This window comes from Anabas testudineus, chromosome 22 (assembly GCF_900324465.2).
Source record: "Anabas testudineus chromosome 22, fAnaTes1.2, whole genome shotgun sequence".
Lineage (NCBI taxonomy): Eukaryota > Metazoa > Chordata > Actinopteri > Anabantiformes > Anabantidae > Anabas > Anabas testudineus.
This window is the reverse complement of record NC_046630.1, coordinates 11864054-11888931: the sequence shown is the minus strand read 5'-3', so window position 1 is coordinate 11888931 and position 24878 is coordinate 11864054. Positions and strand designations below refer to the sequence as shown.

Below are 24878 nucleotides of genomic sequence, written 5' to 3'. Positions count from 1 at the left end.
CTTTGTATTGAGCATCTAACAAAGTCAGGAACAAATACACAAACAGAACTGTGCCAAAATCATTCCTGATTTATGCCCACATTTTAGTTTGAGCACCCTACCCTTTGAATGTTCATTGCAATGGAATAACTAAAACCTGCTGCTTTCACTTCAGGTTAGTGTTTGAAGAGGGCAACCTTTGTAAAGAAAAAAAAAAAAAAACGAAAAAGAATCAGAAAGAAAAGCATTTACTGACTTGGCATGAAGCAGTAGCACACTCAGTGCTATGATGTGCAAGAATAATAAGATAAAACTAAAATTATGGAATTACCAGTGAATTTATCACCGTGTTCTTTCAGTGTCTTGATGCACACATCAGTATGCAGATTCTAAACAGGACACACAGCCTTGTAGAAATGAAATAGAAACAGAAATGATACATTAAAGGTTTTTCCTTCTCACAACCTGGTGATTGGAGCTCACAGCAGAGCTACAACAATACTGACAGTGTACTCATTCTCTCCGTCTCTCCATTTAATCAGTCCAGAAGTGTAATCAGGTGCTTTAAATCAGCTAGAGAAATGAAGCATTTAGCAGGGCCAGTCTGTGTAGCACATGTGCAAATCAGATTTGAGGCCTCCATTCATCAACTTTTTTGCTGATGATATTACTGCCATCACTATTTTACTTTATAGAGTGTTGTTTTTGTAAAAGAATGCAAGGTGCCTGACTCAATTATTGCACCAAATAGTTATGCATAAAACTGTTTAAGATGAAAATGGTAATATGACCAATTGAGCAAATGTCTCAAAGTGGTAGGTTTTCAATGAATTTATATTCTTTTTGTACAACTCTTTACCTTTTCATCACTGGCTTTGTTCTGTCATGCTGTGAATAACTTTGTCCACTTTTCTTAAAGTGAATGCTGACATCTAGTGGACATGCCTATGTACTATACTGTTTTCTGTTTCAAAACGTTTTTGAGCTAAGAATAAAAAAAGATTTACTACAAAATGATTTGATTTCTATAAATTACATATATTTTTATTTTTTCTCACAAACCTACATTAGTGAAACATCAGTATCTACCTAATGTGGTCCAAGAAAGGACAAGAAGTGAACCGCCAACAGGGTAACGAGGCTCATTGTTGTGTGTGGATGTAAGGTGGATGCACAGCTATCTAAACACTGTTGCAGACCAAGTACACCCCTTCATGGCAACAGTGTTCCCTAATAGCAATGACCCCCCTGCCACAGTGCAAAGAAATGTTCAGGAATGGTTTGAGGAACATGACAAAGAGTTAAAGGTGTTACCTTGGCCTCAAATATCCCTGGTTGTCAATTTGACATCTGTGAGATGTGCTTGAACCTTCAAGGTGTCTTATGCGGGACAAGTATCCAACTCTCATTGTCCCTAGGATCCATCATCCATTCACATGTGTTTTCCTACCATTGCTATGCTGATGACAGGCAAATTCCTTTGCTCTGGATGACTCTACTGTCTCTCTGAAGCAGCTCTTAGCCACACTAAGACAGAACTTCTGATCTTTCCAGTCAGACCTTCCATACAGCACAGCATCAGCATCGACTTGGGATCCTCAGTGACTGTACCCACAAAATCTGCTGGGAATCTCACTGATGATCACTGACCCAGTGACCAACTAAGCTGCAACGCCCTACTTACAGGGCTGCAATCTCGTGCAATTAAGCCTTTCCAGGTGATCCAAAATGTAGCAGCGCATCTCATTTATGAACCAAAAAATAAAAATGTCACATCACTGTTGATAACTCTGCACTTGCTTCCAGTGGCTGCCCGCGCCAGATTCAGATCTCCGACACTCGCCTGCAAAGCAGTCAACTTAACAGCACCATCCTACCTGAGCACCCTAATCCAGGTCTACAATTCAACAAACAGCATCTGGTGTTTCCTGCACCACACAGAAGAGCATTCCAAGCAATGCTTTTCAGTTCAGTGGTCCCATGATGGTGGAACCAGCCATCTTTCATTCTAACTCTGCTCAGCAGACTTACTCCCAATATTCCACGACTTGCTAAGCACTTCAAAATACTATCTACCTATTATGTCTGATGAAGTAAACATTTCTTCTCACGGCACTTCTCTTAAAATGTTGTTTCTGTGTGACTGAGATTTGTTGCTTGCTTTGTACCTTAATTGAAAGTCACTTTGGATAAAAGCATCTGCTGAGTGACTAAATGCAAATGTAAAAGCTTTCTCTCCAACTATCGTAAAAACTTAATGATAAACAACTAAAACAGAATACACCAAAAGTACAGGCTAGCCTTTTCTCTTCTATGTAGTGGAAATCTAAACTGTCTCTAATAAACCTCTAGCAGCACTAGTTTGTACCTCAAAGTCAATATGTGCTGGTTGATGGATGTTGCACTTTAAATTACATTAAATGAATTAATCAGGCTTATGGTTAATGGTGTTCACTGTATCTTATGAATATGAGGCTCTGTTGCTCAGAACAGATTGTCAATAATCAGGAAGAAAAGAAGCTCTTGGCAGACTTTGGTAAATCCCCACACTCTTTGGCTAGAGGGAATCCCATTGACCCCTTTCTAAACCCTAATTCCATCTTTATCTACAGGACTGTCTGGCATCAGCTAAGCTCTTGGACAATTTACACATGTCAAGTACAATTATTTATTCCAGTGGACTTACATTATTGTGGGGAACTTACCTCAGACCTATACACATAATGAACAGGGGAGATGGTGGGATGAAAGAAAACACTGTATACTGCCCACAAGAGGTATTAAACAAATATCTATTTCACAAAATCAGCCGCTTACAGTATGTAAAATAACATTCAGATGGGTCCAAACAAGAGTCTTTTTGTGTTGTTGCTGTTAAAAATATATTAGTTTGTATGCTTACAGTTACTCTTACTCCTTCTTCTACTACTTCTTTTAATACCTAGATTTGAATGTGAGACTCGAAAATATTTAATTTGATAATCCAATGTGTAACCAGCTTTTAAAATTTGCAGACCTAATAGTACCTTGTGTTTCATGCAACAGTTTTGTCGATGCTGTCACAAATGTATTGTCAGGTCATGTCCTGACATAGTTTACTCTGCTTTTTTTTTTTTTTACAGTAGTTTAATGGCCTTTGAAGCATTTGCTGTGTCATTCTGAGCAACACATTCTCAACACCAGCGAATTACAGGCTCACACTCCACTACTGTCAAGCACAGGTCACTTGAATCAACTGTGAGGCTTCTTTTTAACATTATACTCAACACACCTAAGTACTGTTAGTAGCTTATGAATGTGCAACACTAAACAGAACTGGCACTGAAACAAAAGAGAATTTAGATGATATATCCCTTAAATGCTATCCTGCATATTGTTTGATACTGCATCCTAATTTAATTCGGTCCACTTCATTTTTCAGCAACTTGTTTGTTTTTGTGAACACTTTGGTTTTTCTCCAAAATGTCCAAACAGTTATTGTAATGTGCCGTGGTCCTTCAGTTTTGCTGTTTGTCTACTGATAATACCCTTTGAACAGAAAAAGACAAAGCCTCTACAGCAACACTAACAACACTGTGAGGCAGTAATAGGTTTGGAAATTCATTGAACTATTATTGCTATATTTCAGTCTAAACCAAACCAACGGACTGACACCACCATACCTGAAGCCTTGCTGCTAGTGCTAATAAAAATGATATGTCATTTGGTTCAGGGTGTAGTAGCCTTAGGATGCTGGTAGAGTTTAATTCCAGTTGGCCTAAGTTGGAAATCACAATATCTGATGACGTATTTCTACACACAGTGTCTCTGGCACAGCTGATCAAAGTAGAATGAAACAGAATGCAGCAACAGCAACCATTGTGGTAATTACACTTATTAACCTAAAGGGGCGCCACAACACTTATTTAATCAGAATATAAAGAAATGTTGGACCTATTGTATTTTGTATTATCTTTAATTGACTGACTTATTGTAACATACCATAACGTTTTATATTGTGTGATTCTGTAAGTATTGTTGTCATATACCTGTACTATATACCTGCATGTATTTTAGCCTATATTATGTCTATTGTATTGCCGGTGTCTTTATACTGGAGCTTAAGTAACGTTGTTACGTATTTTTATCAGCAAATTGTCCAGATAAGTCTGTAAACTGTGTTTGTGACAGAGGTCAACACAGCAAAGTCTTCCTTTGCAAAACTGTATATAAAATACGTCATGTATAATCATTTTATATGTTTATCTTACTTAGTATTCACTTTTAATGTAGTCACTAAAAATCATTTTTGTAGCTGATGATAACAATATTGTCCGCGTTGAAGGTGCCAGTAATTCAAATAATATACCGCTATAATAAAACAAAGGACTGGGATGTTGAATTCCACGTGTTCATTTCTAACCATAAATTCCATTTTACATCGATGTGATGCCCCCGGCTTTAGTTGTAGGTGTGTGTGATAGGCTGCAATGCTGCCAGCTGAAGCGAAACCATTGCAAAAGCCATTTCAGTGCACGTCCTACTTGTAAACCTCTACGGCAGGGCGACTGTGCGCGTCCCCGCGATCCTCGCCATAGAAAACAAAGCTGAACGTCTTCCATAACAGCCAGGGCTGCAGACCTGAGGAATATCCGAATATATTCTGGATATATCGAGCGGACTATGGATTTACAGTGGGTGTAGCATCGTTGGAGACCGAGCCTTCTCGGCTGGGGTGACGGCAGGACATTAGCAAAAACCTACGAAAATAACATCAGTGTATTTTTTCTCGGGGTGCTTTGTCTTGTCCACCTAACGATAGCAAACCATCATTCCCGTTTCAATCGCAAGATATTCAGCTAGTGATCACTAGCTGCTGCCGGGATGTTTCATCATGTTATCACCTAGAAGTGACTGCTAGGACGTCGGATTGTGAAGGAAAAGCAGAAAAACCTCGCCGAGGTCCCAACGGGTTGTTGCCGGGACCTGAATCTGTGTTAGCCACAGTCGCAGAACCAACTGTTTTCGGCGATATGGCGGAGCAGGGCTACTCATCTTGGTGAGTGCGTACAGGCATCTCGCTACTGTCAAGTAGCTAGCAGCTACCTAACGCTAGCTGTTGCTATTACATCCAGCCTAACTGATATAACGTTAGGTCATTTAACGTTAAAATTGCTTTTCCAAGGACCCACATAAACGCTTAGCTCTTCACTCAGATGTATTATTGTCATAAAGAGGGCGAATGTCAGGCATCCCGATATATTTTCCTCGTAGCTGTGATGTTGCTAACAGCTAAACTGAGTTAACTGCCTAGCTAGCAGCGGCTAATCAGCCGCACCAGCTGACGCGGTGCTAACCCAGCTTCGATCCAAATGCAATGGGTTTATTGTAGGAGAATGCTAAAGAGCTAGCTGGGTCTCATAACGCTTGTTGTGTTAGCCACTTGGCGAATTATCGCTTCGCTTGTATTATCTGCTATTATTTTCTGAAACTCATAATTGAAGACAATAAGCACAACGCTGGATGATGGTGTCTGTCAGATTAGTGGATGCTAGGTGTAGCAACAAATTAGCGTTAGCAGATTAGGTGGCTAGCTTTCGTCGTCGACCCGCTTCACACAATAACAAAGGTTCTGCCGTAGAGCTAAGCTAGCTAACTGGCATCGCAGTCCCAGATGGCAGTTTTACCGTGAGCTTGGCGTTTGTCACACACGACAGATTGTCACACACATTTTCAGAATTACAGGGAATACATTTTAAAAGCATTGTTAACGTTGTTGTTGAATTTTAGTGCTTGATACACAGCGGTGATCAGTGAAATGCGTTGTTCCTGTGAATGAAAATGACCTGACTTTGTTGAGGCCTGCTAACTAATTAACGAAGGCTAGGTTTTGCTGGTTTGATTCCGTAACAACAGTTATATGGTTCCGACTTTCACATCATGATCAGTCTATTGTGTATGAATAGTCAAGTCCGCCGACTCTCCAGAGCCAGAGTAGGTCAAACGTTTGGGATCCATAAAAATGCAGTGTTTTTAAACTGTGCTATGTCTTATTTAATGTCTGTACAGACCTGCCTTCTTCGTCTTTTCACATCAACAACATCACTTGGACTTTTATTAGTTCGAGATTCCAGCTTTTAGTCTTAGTTTAACCAGAGGATTTAGGGATATGATAATAACCATGCCTCTTCGATCTGTTTTCTCTTTTTTTCAATCATGCCAACATGAGCTTTGTGTCATTGAAGTTTTCAGAAACATGCTGTCACAAAGCTGTATAGTAAAGAGAATTTCTTACAGGAGGAGAAATCCACTTGATTCAGTCTGATCTAGAATTATGCCAAAGATTTATCACTAACAATGGCAAAAAAGTTGTTATAAGTACGCATTTATAACTACCTCACAATATATATTGTTCATCTAATTCATCTTGTTCACTTGGCCTGCCTTCTGTCAGGCCAAGTGGGCAGCTGTTTTGGCATCCTTTATAAATATCAATGTTCATCATGTAGGAAACAGCTGCAGTTTTATCAGAGAATTCAGACTTGCATGCATTGTGCAGAAAATAAAATGTTTTTCAAGGCATGAATGATGAGCAAATCTTAGGCTAGAAAAAGCAATGCCATTGCTTTTTAAATGAAATTTTATATTACTAATTTATATTTATATAAAATACCTTTATGAATGAACACTATTAGGTACTGTTACTACGTGAATACCACTGAACTGTTAAATTCATTGGATAATAGTGCCACAACTACTAGCCTGGATGAAGATGAAGTGCTAACTGTTCTGCTGCCATTGTCCTTTTTTTTAAAGTGCATACCTAAACATTGGAAAGTTTAAAGTTGTTCACACACAATTGTGTTGTTATTATAAATAAATTATAATAGATAGTAAGACTGAGATCATGTATACGTGGTTAAAGTGTGAAGGTTTCAAATGTAGCTAAACAAACCAAGCTAACCAACTTATTTTGTGTACAGCCTATAAATTTAATCTAACAGTACTACAAACTACATAAATGCTGTTTAAAATGACCTAGATTGTAATAATAACAAACATCATTATGTTTACTGATCAAAGAGGTCGAAGAAACAAAGGAAAAAATAAGTCACACAAAGACGAACCTCAACATGAGCGGAAGAGTTTAAAAAAAAAAATGAAGGGGCACACATGGGCCCTCTAGGCTAGCCACAATGATGTAATTATGGAGGGTTGTGGGTATGCCCTTGTGTAAAGAATTTGATTGCACTGTACAGCCTGCATTTACACCTCCAATGAGATGAGATTACTTGAAATCTAGACAGCCTCCGGATGTCGTTAGTCTGGTCCGATCACCTTCCTGTCGCATTACATGCATTGTGCATTTATTCCTAGCATTAATGTGTATTTTTGTACTCAGATACACGTTAAATGTTAGTGCCAGATGGAAACATTGTTTAAAATATAAGATTTGTTAGAGTTGGTAATCCAAGCTTAGTCAAGTGGGAATCCCAATGTAAAACAGCAATGTTCCATCCAAGAGTTAAAACACTGGGTAGCAGTAGCCTCAAATTTCTGTATTAAACTTGGCAAAAACATGTCAATGTAGCTATTGTATTAAAACTAACATGGCAAGTTTTTTCAAACGAACTCAGAAAATAATGTGGGCAAATTGTTTCCGTTTTTTACCCTCTTCTTACCTTCAGTCATCTCCATGTGACAAATGACAGGTAGCGTTTTTAGTAAATGTCCTTTTAATTGAAATCAGTTTCAGCTGCTTCCTGTGATTCATGCAGTATGCACTCTTAAATATGTGTAGGTCATTTTCATTATGAACACTTGTAGCTGTACTTAGTGTGGTTTAGTTAATTGTGCTGTGTCGTGTAAATTTCTTCTGGTTTCACTTCTTCATTTTCAGTTTCACTGCAGAGTGCATTAAGTCAAAATGTTTCTTCACCACATTTATGTAGAATTAGGAAAGTGGCACTTCCTGAAGTGTACACGGATCCAATAAATTAGAGCAAACGTTTGCAGTTGGTATAGTGTTTCATTTTATTTGTCCATCCAGGAAAATGGCAAAAATCTTGTTTTGCTTTTCTTTATATTTTGGTCAAGTTAAGATCCATCTTATGAAAGCTTTTAATATGGTAATTAAACATTGACTCAACAAAACATTTTTCCTTTAACCCTAATGTATTCATTTTTGCTACAATTCTGTGTAATTTTCAGTTATAACTTTTGCTTTAGCCTGTGTTTGCTTTGGCTTTGATAATAAAATTATTTCATTCTGTATGGTCTACAAGCTTGACTAGAAAGTGCATATAACTGATAACCCTAAGATTTGGCACATGTCCAAAAAAAACACCTTGCTTCATGACAAGGGTGTGTCACTTTGTTTAATATAGGTCTGACACCTCTGGGATTTAATAAAAATGAGCCCATACACTGTACTCACATGGCTGTTATATCTCCAGTATAAACACTACAGTAAACCACAACTGTCAAAATAAGTCATATTTTGCAACGTATGGATAGTTCCCTTACTTACTGTAGATTGTTTCTGCAATGCCATAAATCGGTTTATGAGTTGACATTTAGGTTAGTTTTTTACTTGACAATCAATTCTAGCTGCCTCCTGTAGTGCTAAACTATTTCTGTACTTTGCATAGCATATTGTTCAGAAACACTTTTCCAGCAACAGTTTCATAAAGGTAATTTTTTTCAAATAAGTCATTAATCTTCACTTTTTATATCATTATCAAGTAATAGAAGTATCTTGTCATACTGAGACTGCTGTTGCATGTCTGCATTAAACACATTCAGTAAGTAGTAGTCTAAAAATACATTTTTCTTTTTTATTTGGCCTTTTTATTAATGGAAAAAAAAACACTTCCTCAGGAAACACAGTAATTACGTTCTAATCCTAAAATCCTATCACTAAGACTATCCACAGTCTAATTTAAGCTTAGCCTTTCTGGGCACTCACTATTAAACTAATCATTCACACACCTTCCCAAGTAGGAAAAATTAAAATTGTTGACTTCTTCACCTTTAAATAAGACTCTAGACCAGAAGAACAAGGATATCTGTAATTTTGAAAAGCCAGTAAAATAAGAAGCTGTGATAAATCAAAGACCAAACTTGACAGCAAACACTGTCCCATGTGGTTGTTGGTAGGTCTTACAGATTTTATTGATAGGACTGTAGAGACTCACACCTGTTGCCTTTGTCCTGTGTCCAAAGCACCACTAACTCTTAAGAACCTCAAGGCCTGCTTAGTTTTATTTTAGAGACACATTAATCACATCTTGATCTCAGTCCTTGTAGGTGTGACCAGCAGCTAGTATAGATCCATCTTTTTCTAAAGATTTCTAAGAACATAGTACTGCAGGCCATCCTAGTGACTCTTCAGTTGAGACACAAACAAAACAAAACAAACACAAACAAACTCATCCCTGCACCTCACTGCTCTCTATATGAGTCTTTTCTTTCCATATCTGTTTTGATCCCTTAACACCCATCTAGTGACAGTAATTCTACAGAATAGCAGCAATGCAGGGCAGATCCATAATTGGATCAGAAAGTGGAGACAGATCAATCTTATACAACTCCATCCAGTGGCGACTGTAAGCTGGTATAAATGATGGAAGTGCAAGTAAAATTAATATATATGCAATGGGACTCACAGTTTTTGATTGAGTTATGTATCTGCTTGTATGCAGACAGACTTGACTAGGATTTTGTTTTTTGACACTTGATTTTAAAAGGCATGCCTCATGGGGGCAGCATATGCAGATGTCTTCATTATAGCCCGGTGACCTGGCCCTTAGTGGTCAAGTCATGCATGCAACTGGTTTGATGGAGGATGGTATTGGAATTGTGTTATTGAAAACCTAGTCTCTCAGTGAACAAGGACGTCTTATGGCACTTTGGGCTGCCATCCAGCCCTCAACAGTCCGGGATTGTATTTTGTTTTTAAATGTTCCATTCATCTATCTCACCCATGTTCTACAGGCTTCTGTGCACAGAATTCAGACAAACCAGTTCGATACCAGAATATGAATTAGGTCTGTGGTAGATTAAACTACCACGTCTGTGTACTTGCTATGTTGACAGAGAGACGGTGACATCAGTAGTGTAGAAGAACAAGGTCACTTTCTTAAGGCTTAAAGTCATGCTGTTGGAAAGACATTTAATCAGTCAGGCTAGAACCTACGAAGAAGAGATGCCTGAATATAGATTTAAGATTGGCTGAATTGTTAGATGTCAAAATTTTGGGTCAGGAAAAACTGGGCACCATTGAAATTTTCTGCATTCATAAAAATGATCCCTGCTGAGTGTATTTTTCAATCACTAAGTAGAGGGCTGTATTGGACTAACGAGACCAGAGCAGAGACGTGTAATGCAGCATTATCCTGGTGTCCTGTTTCCACAATGAATAACATATTACCCCTCCCCTCCAAGACACCCAGTAGTCTCTACTGTACTTGTGACTGAATGAAAGGGACAAGATATTCTTGCTTTTTCCTCAGCATCTCAAAGAAACCTGTGTCACATGGACACCAGAATGAAAAATGAATTAAAGGGCTGGGTATCTCTGTGCAACAGGGCTTTCTCTGTCAGTACTTGGGAGAAAACGAGTGACAATAGTGATACAGCCCAGTGGTGTTCAAAAGATAAACATCATTGAAAGGTAGTGGAAAAGGACTGATTTTAGTTTCAGGTTCTAGTATATGTATGCAATAGATAGCATTTTCTTTACAGATATTATCTACACTACTTCCTGTGACAGCAACAGGTCATATGCATCTATCTCTTTGGAGAACTTGATTACAATATCATTGGTCTTGTTGGTTTTAGTTTTGTTTTTTAATTTTACCCTACATTCCTGACCCAAGAGGCAGACAGGTCTGGATCTGTCAGAACTACACCTTTCATACGGTTAGAGCTCCACCTTTCAATTGAAAGCAGCACTTCACAAAGTCAGCCTTGTCTTTTCCCCAAGAAAAAAGGCCTGTGTTACAAGGCTGCACATCAAGCCTGTGCTATGTCAAGGCCCCAGTTCATTGACTCAGGAACAATACGATACACAATATTGGTTGCCAACTAGAGGTCTTACACATTAGTTAGAAAAAGATTTGGCATTGCTTAAGATGTCTAATTTATTTTAGAGAGCACAGACAACTGCACAATTATCAAGACAGGGCACGTAATCTTTCATGCACTAGTGTGTGAAAACTGAAACGTGTAGGTACTCTTTCAACAGCAGCCTTGAGAGGAGGAAATGTGTTGTGTTTTCTTTCATCAGCTCTTGTTTCATTTTGTCTAGTCTGTCTCACAAAACACAATAACGTGTACAAAAAGTGTGTGTAGTATGTAGGCCAAGAGGTATTTGTTTTTCAGAGGAAACTTGTACTGTGTTACTGGAGATGCTTATTGTTGGTAAAGTTTATTGGAGTAAGTTCAGACTGGCAACTGTACTTTGTAATGTCATTTGCTTTTTGACATAGTAAATATTAGAACAGATCTGTTTATTGGGATGTCTTACACAAATCCTCATGTTTATGCATTATGCTGCAATAATCGGTTGTTGTTATGTTAGTTTACATCTACAAACTGTGTGGTGGTAGGAGCCTGACAATTTTTTGTTAAACTACCTCAAATCTGATGCATTACGCAAATTTCTATACAGATACTTTTTACAAACATTAAAAATTTAAATATTGTTACATAATATAATAAAGACATACTTGGTTAGTAAATATTTTACTAACTGCAAATAGAAGACGTTAAACCTTGTGTCTTTTTATATTCTTTGTAACTGAAAGAAGACGATAAGAAACACGATGTAGGCAGTTTGCATCATGAATTTTTAGGAGCTTTTAAAACTAAAGTTATTTTAAGCTTTTTCGAAGTAATAAGCTCCCAGTTACATCAGTATACCTAATCAAAATGTAGAGGAAAAAATCGAAACTATACCACCGTTGTGACCGGAGATTCTCTGCCTATGTAGACAGTTTCTAGTGTCCCTCGAATGGTATAGATTTCATTTGCCTTATTGATTTTCATAATCAATAATTTGTTTTCTCCACAGTTCTTTTTTTAAAATGCAACAAAATTTGCAATTCAAATGTGCAGTTCTTATTTTTACTTTCGAATTGGTTCTTCTCTCCTTTGCTTCTGTGGTGTGTGTCTTAATGAGGCCCAGTGATCTCAGGAGAACATATGTTCAGCTCTGTGCAACACGTTGGCATGTTCATGTATGTTGTTCAGTGATACGGTGTCCATTAGAAATGCTAGACAGAACTTTGCAGAACCAGCTTCTCATATAGACACCATCCAGAGTTTAATTGGCCATTGCATGAAACTGGTCTGCGGCTGTTAGTTTACAGCTTTACACACACATACTGTACTTTACAATCCGAATTCCTGGTGTGTAATTTGCCCAATCCTACATATTAGTTGTGGTTGTCAGAGTATCTTTTTGCCATCTACCTCAGAGGGAGAACTGACTTGTGTGAATGCAGCGATTCAAATTGTTGTTACAAAATTGCCAGAACCAACGTCAGATTGTCAGAGCAGAATCTGAAATGACTGATGGAAATTACAGTTGCAGACTTGTCTCCATTTTTGTTATTTTCCACAGCATGATTGAACTGTGCAACCATGATGTATTCTTCATTCACACTGACTGGTTTTATGTCTATATGTGCACTCCTCTGCTTTGAATTCAATTGATTATAGGATAGAATCCAGTAGAAAACCAACCTTTTATTCAAAAAGCAAGGTTAGAGTTTTCTGCCTCTGCAGATTACTGATTGACTGATTTTGTTCTTCTTTTAATTCAAGTGATTATAGCCCAGATAATGCTTAAATGTGTGTTGTCTATTGTAAAGATCAATTTTCAATAGTATTTTTGCTGGAGGTTTAGATGCATTGTTAGAAATCAGACATGATTAGTCAGATAATTATACAACACTATGTTGTAATATATATATACTTACTTACTTTTAGTAACGAAGAAATGTCCGATACACCTAGTAAGCATTACATACTGAAGATTTTAAATACATTTGATCTGAAAGAAAAAGGAATATATTTCATGTCAGTTTGCAAACTTGAGCAACAAGTGTGTGGGTTTTTTTGTACTTCAGCTTGTAATGAATCAGCAGTATGGTCAAAATTTAAACAGTGGCCAAAGTCAATCCACCAGCGTTTCAACTGCAGTATAACTTGTAGTAGGTGAAGGTTCAAATTTGAACTAGTGAGTTTAATGACGGTTTGACGCATTTTTTAAATGTGATTTGTATTTTAGGACTAGTTTACATTATGGTTGTTAATTTGTGTTTAAATTTCATGGAAAAGGCTTATGTTTGTACATCTCTTTTTCTCTCCTCTATAGGGCATACTCCCTAGTTGACTCCAGCCAGGTGTCCACCTTCCTCATCTCCATCCTTCTCATTGTCTATGGCAGCTTCAGGTAAGTAACAATAAATAATCATTTGTCAAGAGGATAGTGGACTTCCAGAGCAACGTTTTATTTGCCACATAAGCAAAACATATAGGCTTATCTATAATTTCTAAAATGATAGTTTATACTCCAACCCACAATAACAGGCCTGTTGCATTTGTTGTCCAATATAGGAAAAGCACTAGTGTATTTCCAGAAATCTTCTCCTGGAGGGAAAATGTCATGTGTTTATTATGTTTAATATGGGAAAATGATTTATTCACCATGCATTGATAGTTGGACCAGATTCTCAGGGTTAGATGTAGCAAAAAGGCACATCATCTGATAAATGTAAACACCTGTTGCTGCACTGTTAGGCTCTCACAGTGTGCCCTGTGAATGCTAGGTGTAACCAGATTTTAGTACATTTTCCACATCAAAAAGGATCCACAGTCCTGCCTCTAATAGCATTTTGATTGATCTAGTTGCATTAGGACCCTGACTAAAACACATTAGTTTTAGATGAGTGTTATTATGAGGAAAATGGCTTCATGTACTAGGATTCTCAGACAGAGTTCAGAGACTGGTGTGTTATGCTCACCTATCTGTTACTGGATGCTCCTAATTTTAGTGATATTCCTCAGGTGAAAGAAGGTAGAGATTTCCTTTTTATGCAAGGTGAAACAAGTAACTCACAATAGTTCTTCACAGTAGTACTTCAAGCCAATCGATGGCATATCTCTGAGGTTGTAAGGCCCAAAAACAACCACTTCTGTCTTTTAAGTATGCATTGAACAAGTATAGAGACGAGTTCATTGTTTGAAGCTAAATGAGATGTTTCCAGTCAAAAGCTTTTTAACAGCTGGTATTTTGACTTGTCGCAGTAAAAAAGCAAACAGTTCACTAAGTTGTGACAGTGAGCCAGAATCTGCTATTGAAGTTAAATTGGATTCAGCCATCGTTAATTTTTTTTGCCCATGTTGTGCTTTTCCTACTGTAACATCATGTGGATGCCTGTAAAACTGAGGACCCACTGAGAATTGAGCAATGATTGAAATATCGTGGAAATAATATTTTAATGATATTATATTTTGATTCTTACAAGATGTGTGTGTCTAGAACTGTGTCAGATGTGAGCAGGGACAGAACAACAAGTAAATAGAAACTTTTGTGGGTTTATGTGAAAGAGACAGTTTTAGGTTTCAGTATAGAGTGTTTCCATGTCTGCATAATGTAGTGGTGAGATCGTCGCCCTCTATGTGGGAGACTGGGGTTCAAATCCCGGCTGTGGCCCAGTAGGGGTCCTTAGGCAAGACCTCCTTACCTCACTAATGCCTTGTACCTTACTTGTGAGTCGCTTTGGATAAAAGCATCAGCCAAGCTAAATGTAAATGGTTCACTTTAAGTTCATAGACCTCCTGCGGCTGAGCTGCTCTCTCGGCTCCAGCAAATTGTGGCAGTTTGAAGGAAATTTTAGGTTGCCTTACTTTTTCCTGAAAAAAGTATATTCATTAAACCAAATGACATGTCTAAGATTTTTTTAGGAAGAAGCTACTAATAAATGCTAATGTATTATTATGGGTTAACTGCCTGGCAGCAGATAGTGGCTGAAGCATCACGCAAGAATCAAGTGGCTAAAATCAGCTGGAGGAGTTTCAGTATGATCTAAAATTAGATTAGTCTATTTATTAAGTTTTTTTGTGTTGGTGTGGATCTTTTCTGGTTGTAGTTCAGTTTCTTTCTGTCTGATTTGAGACCAACTGTATCAAAGCAAAACTATTTCCCCCTGGGTTTAATAAAGTTATTTGAATCTTGAGTTTGGAGTTAACTAACGTTAGCTTGCTTATTTACCCATAAAGCACAGCTACCTGCTGATGTGGCTTTATGTGGTAGAGAAGACCTAAGGCTATTACATTTCTATAGATTCTTGTCACTTGAACTGAATTCTACACTGAATCATCAGCATAAAGGAAAGAAAGATTAATTTTTATCTTTTTAATAGAACTTCCCCACCATTACGTTTCGGTCTTGATATTCACTCATTGTAAAAGTCAAATTCTCTGTATTTTTTAAAAGCTACTGCCCTGTGCCTCATAACAACAGCTTATATGTTTTTAAGATTTTAATTACTGATACCATCATCCAGCACACTCTCCTACTCTCGTCTGCAGATCATTAAACATGGATTGTGAGAACCAGGAGAAGGATAAAGATGGTAACCCCTCCACAGCGGGGTCTTTCAATAACAACAACACAAACAATAGTAAGTGTCACACACAGTACATAGCCAGGCCTGAAATGTACTGAATTCAATGAGTGATTCATTATTTGTTGATGTGTTTGTGGCTACATTTTAAAATCTGCAGTAGTTGTAAATCACTTTGCACTGTTTTTCAGGTATTCAGACTATAGACTCCACACAGGCCCTCTTCCTGCCAATAGGAGCCTCTGTCTCTCTGCTTGTCATGTTCTTCTTCTTCGACTCGGTACAAGTGGTCTTCACCATCTGCACTGCAGGTAACTGCTGCTCTTAAACGTTATGTGGAGAACACATTAGCTGTCAATCTTATATATGATGTTGCTCAGTTATAATGGTGTTCAGTTGTTACACACTTGGTAAGGCCTCTTTTCTGCGCTCATTATTGGAACTGTAAAAACCATTAATTGCCCCATTAAGATGACAGAATACTATGTGAACAAGCGGTTTAGGTGTATTTTGCCTTTGGTCTCACTGTTTTGCTCTGTTCTTCTCATTAGTTCTTGCAACAATTGCATTTGCATTCCTCTTGTTGCCAATGTGCCAGTATCTGACCAGACCCTGCGCTCCACAGAACAAGTAAGGATATCCTGTGGATTCTTTGTATGTTTAAGTCATGTTTATTAGTCCTCAGACTGCTCCATACTGGTCTGCAAACATTTATAAAGCTCTTTAATTCAGCATAATGTGTATCATTTACAAGCTGCACAATAGTCAAATCTTATTAAAATAAGGATATACTGTATGATAACTTGATACATAACTGTATCTTCACTGACGTAACCAAAATACAGGAAATAAAACTGTAATGTTCAGCCAGGCTTTATGGCGGGGAGTAAGTTGCCATTTAATAACATTTACTGCATACAAGTCCTTTTGAATAACCTGCGGCATCAGGTCTCAGGACGTATCAGCTGTTTCAGTTTAGTAATATACTGTAACTGTGTAAACATAAGCCACCTACTTCCCACACCACCACCTACACCTAACCAATATGAACAACTCTTCTCTATTCAAAGCCTGTTGTCAGTTTTCAGTAAACCTTAGTCTGCTTTTCAGAGTCAGTAATAACCAAACCTTTAAAATCATGATTTTTGGTCAGTTAAATTTGTTTCTTGTGTATCTTAACATGCACCAGCTATTTTTTTGCTTTTTTTTTTTTAGCTCAGCTCATATTAGCTAGCTAACAACAATCCATGAGCTACTCAAAACGAATACTGTAGATGATTTCTATTTTATAAATTACAAGCAAGAGCATTGTATTCTTACTCTACTCCCTTTGCACATGCAGATAAGTGCACTTTCATTCTAGTTGTCCTCTACACACTATTGCTCAATGGTAAAATATTAGACTGTATTTGTTTTCTGGTGTCAGTGCATCTCTCATTTGTGTTGTTGCAGGATTTCGTTTGGCTGCTGTGGGCGGTTCACTCTAGCTGAGCTCCTGTCCTTCTCCCTCTCTGTTATGTTGGTGCTCATCTGGGTGTTGACTGGACACTGGCTTCTCATGGACGGTACATAACTCTGTCGTGTGTCACTGTGTCTGTAGCCAGTTTTGCATTTACTTCAGAAGGTTGTTTTGCAAGAAGTAGTTCTGTAGCACATCATGGGGGGGACCCACATATTAGACGCATCTCTCTAAACTGCATGGCAGGGTCACATAAATTATATTAGTGGATGTTTGAATACAGCAATAACCTGTTAGGATGAGTATTGTGATATCAGCATAGAAAGATCTCTTAATTATGTAAGTAGTCAGCAATTTTATTAGAATAGCTGCAAACTATGACAATAAATAAAACCATCACAGTCTTAAGTAAAGTTTGTGGATTCTGGACTTCAGTCATTGTCATCATCTAATGAGGAAGGACCTTGATCTGAATCATATAATATATATAACCATGTAACAGTATATCAGTGCTACAGTATCTTGTATGCTAACACAGGAAGAATATACTCACTATACACTATACTGTGTGTATGTGTGTGTTTTAGTCAGTTTCTATATAAAACAGATCTAGCAGTTGTAGTATATGCTCATACCCTTTATGCTCACATGAGGAATTCAATCATAATAATCTGATTAATTAGGCTCATTGCATGCACCATAATAAATTAAGTACCATCAGTAAAATAATTTCCTGTGTTGATCTTTCCCCTTGTTTCCTGCTGAAATGCGGAGCTCTGTTTTTAAATGTCTCGTGTTCTTCCTCTCCTTAGCTTTGGCCATGGGCTTGTGTGTCGCCATGATAGCCTTCGTGCGGCTTCCCAGTCTGAAGGTGTCTTGCCTGCTGCTGTCAGGACTACTCATCTACGATGTGTTCTGGGTAAGAAATACTCCAATGCCAAATTTGACCAGTATCACAGCTGGACATACAAGCTACTGCCACCAAGATGCATTTAAGGACGCAGTCATAATAAAAATGTCCAGACTTATTATCTCTTTATGAATACATATTAAAAAAGCAGTAGTGATTTAGCTCATGAAAACTTTTAAATTTGTTTTTAAGAAGGTGCATAGCTAGCATTGATGGCAAGGATTGATGTTGTGGCTGAACAAATAAAGGAGCTGCCTACAAAAACTCAACCTTCATAAACAGAAAATTCAAGGAAATGAACAGAGTAATCTCTTAAGAGGAACAAGAGCATGTAATAAAGGACAGCAGCCTGATTCAAAACAAGGATAAACATATTTATTTCATTTGAGGAATTAAAAACACTTAAGTTTAGCTGTCTTTTGTTTGCACTTCTTGATTTATACGTGCAGTTTATTATCCACATCTGTATTGCTTCACTGGATCTGTGCAAAACACAGAAGTGGCTGCTTAAAGGCAAAATCGAGGAGAAGCTGTATCTGTATAATGATTTTAATTTAAATGTGTGTAGCGGTTAACTAGTGAGGATGTTAAGTCATGTTCTTTTAAAAACTGTGATGTGTAATTATTATTATTATTATTTTTTTTTTTTTTTGAAATAGTTAGTCTGATTTGAGAATAACAGCATTCAGGGGGATCAAAGCATGTTGCTCTTTCAGATATTTCTTCTTTTTTTATTTTATTCCCTTAATCACACATTTGTGGAATATTTGCTGTCAGGTTTCCTGTCAAAAAGAAAGATCATATACACGTTACATATAAAATCACATTGCTGCACACATAAATGCTGTAATTGCTCTCATCGCTCTCTCATTTTGGGCTCATAGCAGCCTGCCACCACAACACTGCCTTCTCTCTTATTTCCCCACTGACACTGAACGCTAATGTTCACAGTGTAACCATTAAGTGAGCGAATCTTGCTTTGAGGACAAAAGTCGTCGTTGTCGTCATCTTGAAAATAAATCCAGGAAACCGAAGATTGCACCAGCAGAACATTTTGACATTTATATCTATATCTAGTGCTGGAACTATCAGCAGGAAATTAAATAGGGCTTTATGGAAGTTGTTCGATCAAAATAAAGCAGTATAAAACTTTACTTTGGCTGTTTTTGAATGACTTCATTTTCTTTATCTCCAGGTGTTCTTCTCAGCGTACATCTTCAATAGTAATGTTATGGTCAAAGTTGCCACGCAACCTGCTGAAAATCCCATAGACGTTCTGTCCAGGAAGCTCCACCTGGGGCCGGGAATGGGTCGTGATGTCCCCCGCCTCTCGCTACCTGGCAAACTTGTCTTTCCCAGGTAAAAGGCGAAAATGCCAAACATTGCCTAAACCCAAATTCTCAATTGTGAAGTTTTAATGCTTTTCTATGTCTTTCTTTTAATTGTATAGACCAGGTAATAAGCAGAGAAAACAATTATTGCCCACCCTAAATGTTAACATGCTTATTTACACACTGCCATTAACATGTTAGGAGCAGCTGTTCTGAAAGCTGAAGCTGACAGACCACAGTTAAAGATAAGAGAGTTCAGCCGGTCCTAAAATAGTCACGGTTTTCATCATAACATGCCCTTTTCTTCTTCTTCTCTTTTCTCGCATTGTGCAGCCAATGTTGATCAAACCTATCTCTACGTTTTTTTTCTTCCTCCTATTCATGCAGTTCCACAGGAAGCCACTTCTCAATGCTGGGAATAGGAGATATTGTGATGCCGGGGCTGCTGTTGTGCTTTGTCCTGCGTTATGATAACTATAAGAAGCAAGCAACCGGGGAAGTCCCAGGACCTGGTAACATGTCCGGACGCATGCAGCGCGTCTCTTATTTCCACTGTACTCTCATCGGATACTTTGTGGGTAAGCAAGCAATCAATGAGCAGATGGCTGTTGAAGGTCAAGGGTCCTTCGACTTATTTTTTTTTTTTTTTTGTTTTACGTGAACATGTTGTTGATGTGTTCTCAGGTTTGCTGACTGCCACTGTGGCCTCCAGGATCCATCGTGCTGCTCAGCCTGCGCTGCTCTACCTGGTGCCCTTCACCCTGCTGCCTCTGCTCACTATGGCCTACCTGAAGGTACGACGAGGGCGCGGGACAGCAACAGTTGTGTGATTGGAGGATCTAGCTCATCTATGTCTCCTTGCATTCTATCATTGTGAAGTAAAATGCAGGAAATGGGGTTTTGATTTTTCTATTTTTTAATTTCAACAGTTCAGCTGATCTGATGGTTGAAATTATGTAATTCGCTCACATGTGGTCAAAGTGCAAACAGTTCAAACATTCTTCTAGAAATTCTTGATGTAATAAGCTTAATAGTAACAGTTAATTGTGACATTATGAATACAACAGATGACACATCAGGCAGGTTAACAGTGCTCCTCTGCTACAACCGCACTACTGACTGCACCAAAACCTCGCTCATTGCTTTTTTTTTTTGTTTGTTTTGTTTTTTGTTTTTTTTACTTACGTCTTTAGAGGAGGCTGATTAATCACTCACCAGTCACCAGTGACCTGAAAAATACTTAAGGACAGCTAGGAGCAAAATTTGATACAAATAGGATGAAAGAACATGTTATTTTTGCTTCAACAAAAAAACCTTCACCCTGTTGCAGGTATCATGAAACATTCTCAGACATTTCTCTTTCTGCTCGTCAGGGGGATTTGCGGCGCATGTGGTCTGAGCCCTTCCATGCCAAGACCAGCAGCTCCCGCTTCCTGGAGGTATGATGCACCCTGGGATAAACGACCAGCATGGGGAGGACTGTGGATCCTTTCCCTTAATTAGAGGGAAGGAGAGAGGGCACACTCACAGTGAGGCCATGTTGTCATCACTCGTTCATGCTTTCCGCCAATCTTCTGTGAAAACCCTCAGAAGGACACCAGTGTGTGGATCACAATGCCCCAACACAACTCATCTTTGGTCCTCGTTTCATGTCCACTTCCTTTTTTCAGTTTATTTCCATCATTATTGCACATCCTGCCTGTACTGCTTTTGTTCTACCCCCCACCCACCTTCCCTTCTTTTCCTTTTTCCTTCCCTTGGTCTCACTTGCCACCCCCCTGGCCCCCTCCTTTCGCCAGGTCTCTTCTCTGCCTTCTCCATGTTCCTCTGTGTTTTTATTTTCCTCTGCATCTCTGTTTGTCAATGACTCAAATGAACTCAAGCCACCCTTTTTGTGGACTTACTATTGTGAGACATGGCTGGGGTTTATATATATTTTTTTAGCATTGTTGTGGTCATCATCATCATCATTATTGTTGTTATTAATATTATTAATATGGAACGATGTAAACAAACGGAGAAGACATGGAGTGTTGCAGTTACACACAACAGTCCTCTGGATGAGCGACACGGTAAAGAAGAAGAGTCTTCCCTCTCCATCTGCCCCCCCCCCCCCCCCCCCCACCCCCCCCCCACAGGCTTGATTCATCTCTCCCATCATCTCTCCATATTGGCTTCTATTCAGTGCTCCTTCCCTCCTCTGACACCCCCCCTGCAAGCCCATCGTTCCTCTCTGTTCATCTGCTGTCCCCACCCTCACAAATAACTATGTATTTTATTTAGAAAAGTTTTATTCTTGGCATATACAGAAATGATGCATTATAAATTGTTAAGCTGCCCCCAGTGTTTGAGGGGGCACTTCTATTTGTATATATGTGTACACATGTATTTGCGGTATCTTGAGTTTGTATTTGTGTTGGGGAGCATGTTGATTAGGGTGGGAAACTGACGCCAGCCAACAGCCTAGCTGTGTTAAATCTCTGGCTGCAGCTGTGTAAAGTCAACCAGTTAGCATCCATCATTCTGAGGTTGTTTTTCTAAAGTTTGTTAGCTTGTGTGATAGAAACGTAGCTAATGGATTTTTGGAAAAAAAAAAAACAAACAAACAAAAAACAACAAATACATCTTCATCAGTGGCTGGTGATGACAAAGTTAGTTTCCTGCTCTGGTGTTAAAGTGTGTCTGTGTGCGTGTGTGAGACAAAACAGGTGAGTGAACAGTTGTTTTACTAGGTTCTTATTTGAAATCATGAACTTGTTATTAACAATAACAATAGTCAGGTTTCCATTGAGCTGAGCGTCATGAACACGACGGGTCAAATGGAAACTGTTTAATCTTGTAAAACATTTACTGAGAACTTGTTTTCAGCACCATTAGTTTTCCTTTTTCAGTTTTTCTATGGCAGGTGGAAATGTAAACATTGTTTTTTCCTTGTTTGTTTGTTTTTGGGTTTTTGTTTTTTATTAATTTAAATTGCTTTTCATCGTGAAACATCAGACATCATGCTGGGTTTTGTACTGAAATTTATTTGTGCACATCCTAAATTTACGTGTATTTATACGTGGTCATGGGAACACTAAAATGATCTTACTTCATCTTTCAGGACTTAATACATGTCTAAGCACGACAATATCAGATAACTTTTTATATATTCTGACAAAGACAGGTCATTATGCATTAGGACATAACAGCACATCTCATCTGAACTTTGTAAATGTCAGTGTTTCACCTCCAGTTGATGAAGACCTGACTATTGTGGACGTTTGGACTTAACGCCTGGAAATGAGGGTCAGTGGCATATGAAGATGTACTGTAGTTAGATTCATATGTAGTTACAAAGCAGGACACGGACAGTTAAGTGTGTGTGTGTGTGTGTGTGTGAGAGAGAAAAATTGTGTGTGTGTGTGTGTGTGTGAGTGAGAGAGAGAGAGAGTGCGCTTCAGCAGATATCATTAAGTCTGTTTGGACCTGGGGAGGGGAGAAAATCAATTATGCCCTTCACAAATCAACAATGGAAATTAGAAATTAAAGCTTGTTTTATTGTCAACAATTGGTAACTGACAGTCCTTTTGTTTTGTTTGTTTTTGTTTTTTTGTATTGTTTCGGTCCATCCACTGTTTTGTGGTGCTTGTTAGTTAATATTTAATGTATACTGGAAGAAGTGAAACTGAGCGTACGACAGGAAGTCTGAAACATGTACAAACGACGCAGTTTGCTGGCTTTTTATGTCGTTTTTACTTTTTTACGCTATCTGGCCATGCATGTTAAATGTACAGTATCATTTCTTCGACTACTGGGCTACTGCTGGCCGAAGCAGAGGCACTGGACCTATGAGCCTACATCACTGGGTGGCAGAAGGGCGGCAGGTCAGAAAGACTGATTGATCAGCTCTGACTGATTCACAAAGGTGAAATACTTTCACCTGAATGGACTCAGGTTGGGACAAGCGGCCTGTTGCTCACTGCAGTGGTCTAATCTCGGACAGTGTGGAACTACAAGCCCTCATCACCTCTTCATGGAAAAGAAAATATAAATTTATATGCACACACACATATACATGTTAATGTGTGTTTGTGTGTGTATATATATATATATATATATATATATATATATAAATAACTGATGACTATCATGGTGATGACAAAAGATTTTTTTTTTTTATAGAAAAAGGTTTTGTTTTTACCCCCTTTGTAAAGTTTTTTTTTTTTTCTTTTCTTTAGTGTTTTAGTTTTTCTGTCCACCTCCTCTCCCCTCCAGCAGAGGACTACAGCTCTGTTGGTGCATTGACATTATGACCGAATGGATTCTGTATAGAAAAATGGTGAATAAAATAAAATAAGAACTGTGTAGTGAAACATGAACCCTGAAGCGCTTGATCTAAAACATTTTGTCTCCTTTTAACGCTCCCCTTCGCCCCATCCCCCTTCCTCCCCTCCTCGTTCAGCATCCTGCTGTAAATAAACATGACTCTAACTGTAACGCTGGTGTCACAGTTTATTAAAGCCTCATCTTTTTTTTTGTATGAGGAGATGCCTTTAACATCCGTATTTTAATACTAATAATGTGACATTTGTAAATGATGTGGGTCATGTCGCTCTGTGGACACGTTTTTCTTGTTAAATAGGAGAAATCCTGCTTCTCGTCATTAAGAAATAGTTGGAGATGATTCACAATAATAATGAAACCATGAGCCGATTCTCCTGCATTTTTACTGCTGTATTAAATCTGTTCTCCTAAATTTATTTGGATGAATGGACACTGTTTTGCTTACAGCTCAGCTTTTATCGGCAGAAGCATCAGGCAAAGTTATTTTGTTATCTGCTACTGCAGTCGTCTTTCTTTTCATTTAACTTGAGAGGGATCTTAAGTGAGTCTACACTATTGGCTCAGACAGTAAGAATTGTGCAAAGTTAATTCAGCAAATCTCCTTTTGAAGCAGTAATGTGAAACAACATGTCTGCTGTGACTGAAGAATTGATGTTTAATGTGATTCTCAATATCATCTTGAATAAAACGAAAGCTGTGACCTTAGTGTAGCAACAAGAACAGAAGCTTCAACACTTTTCAGTAATAAAATTGTCTTTACAGTCTTAATAAAAACTTGACACTGTTACATTTTCGGTTTTCAATTACAGATTTAACACAAGGAAACACTGAACATGTGACATCCTGTAAAAGTATCTAGGTGCTGAAATCTACACAAAACACTGCTTAAATAGTTTTATACGCAATGCAGCCAAAGGTGTATAGTATACACAGATATTATATAGTATACACAGTTATTATGGCTGGTAAAGAAGTCATCTAATCAGATTGTGTAACTTTTAATAAATAGGTTGGGGGACACATAAGATGTAGAAAACAATGGATGCTTCATTTTTCCAACAAAGTATGTGCATTTAAAATTCCTCTGCTTTTCATCTTCACCTTTTTAGGAAATCCCTTCATGGCCTTCCCACCAGCCCGTATTTGGGTTTGAATCCATCGCTATCGACCAGTGATTAGCATAAAAGTGTGTCTGACCTTCTCCAGCAGATGGCGACACAGTATAAATATCTGCAAATACTCAGAGAGAATTATGA

General features: G+C 38.2%; 1 protein-coding gene across 1 annotated transcript; it reads left to right on the top strand.

Moving 5' to 3' along the window:
* Positions 1 to 4504: 4504 nt before the first annotated feature.
* On the top strand, positions 4505 to 22682 carry sppl3 (signal peptide peptidase 3). Its single transcript, XM_026339164.1, has 11 exons — positions 4505 to 5017; positions 13343 to 13420; positions 15562 to 15653; positions 15788 to 15907; positions 16148 to 16226; positions 17049 to 17161; positions 17868 to 17974; positions 19161 to 19324; positions 19684 to 19874; positions 19981 to 20090; positions 20670 to 22682. The coding sequence occupies exons 1-11, from the start codon at positions 4992 to 4994 to the stop codon at positions 20739 to 20741; spliced, it is 1152 nt and encodes a 383-aa protein (XP_026194949.1). The 5' UTR covers positions 4505 to 4991; the 3' UTR covers positions 20742 to 22682.
* Positions 22683 to 24878: the final 2196 nt, after the last annotated feature.

Excerpts from the sequence above, each read along its gene's own strand:
- sppl3 (XM_026339164.1), top strand. The coding sequence starts at position 4,992 with ATGGCGGAGCAGGGCTACTCATCTTG. Across the intron at positions 15,654-15,787 it reads TAACAACAACACAAACAATA|GTATTCAGACTATAGACTCC; the intron begins GTAAGTGTCACA and ends ACTGTTTTTCAG. Across the intron at positions 17,975-19,160 it reads TCATCTACGATGTGTTCTGG|GTGTTCTTCTCAGCGTACAT; the intron begins GTAAGAAATACT and ends CTTTATCTCCAG.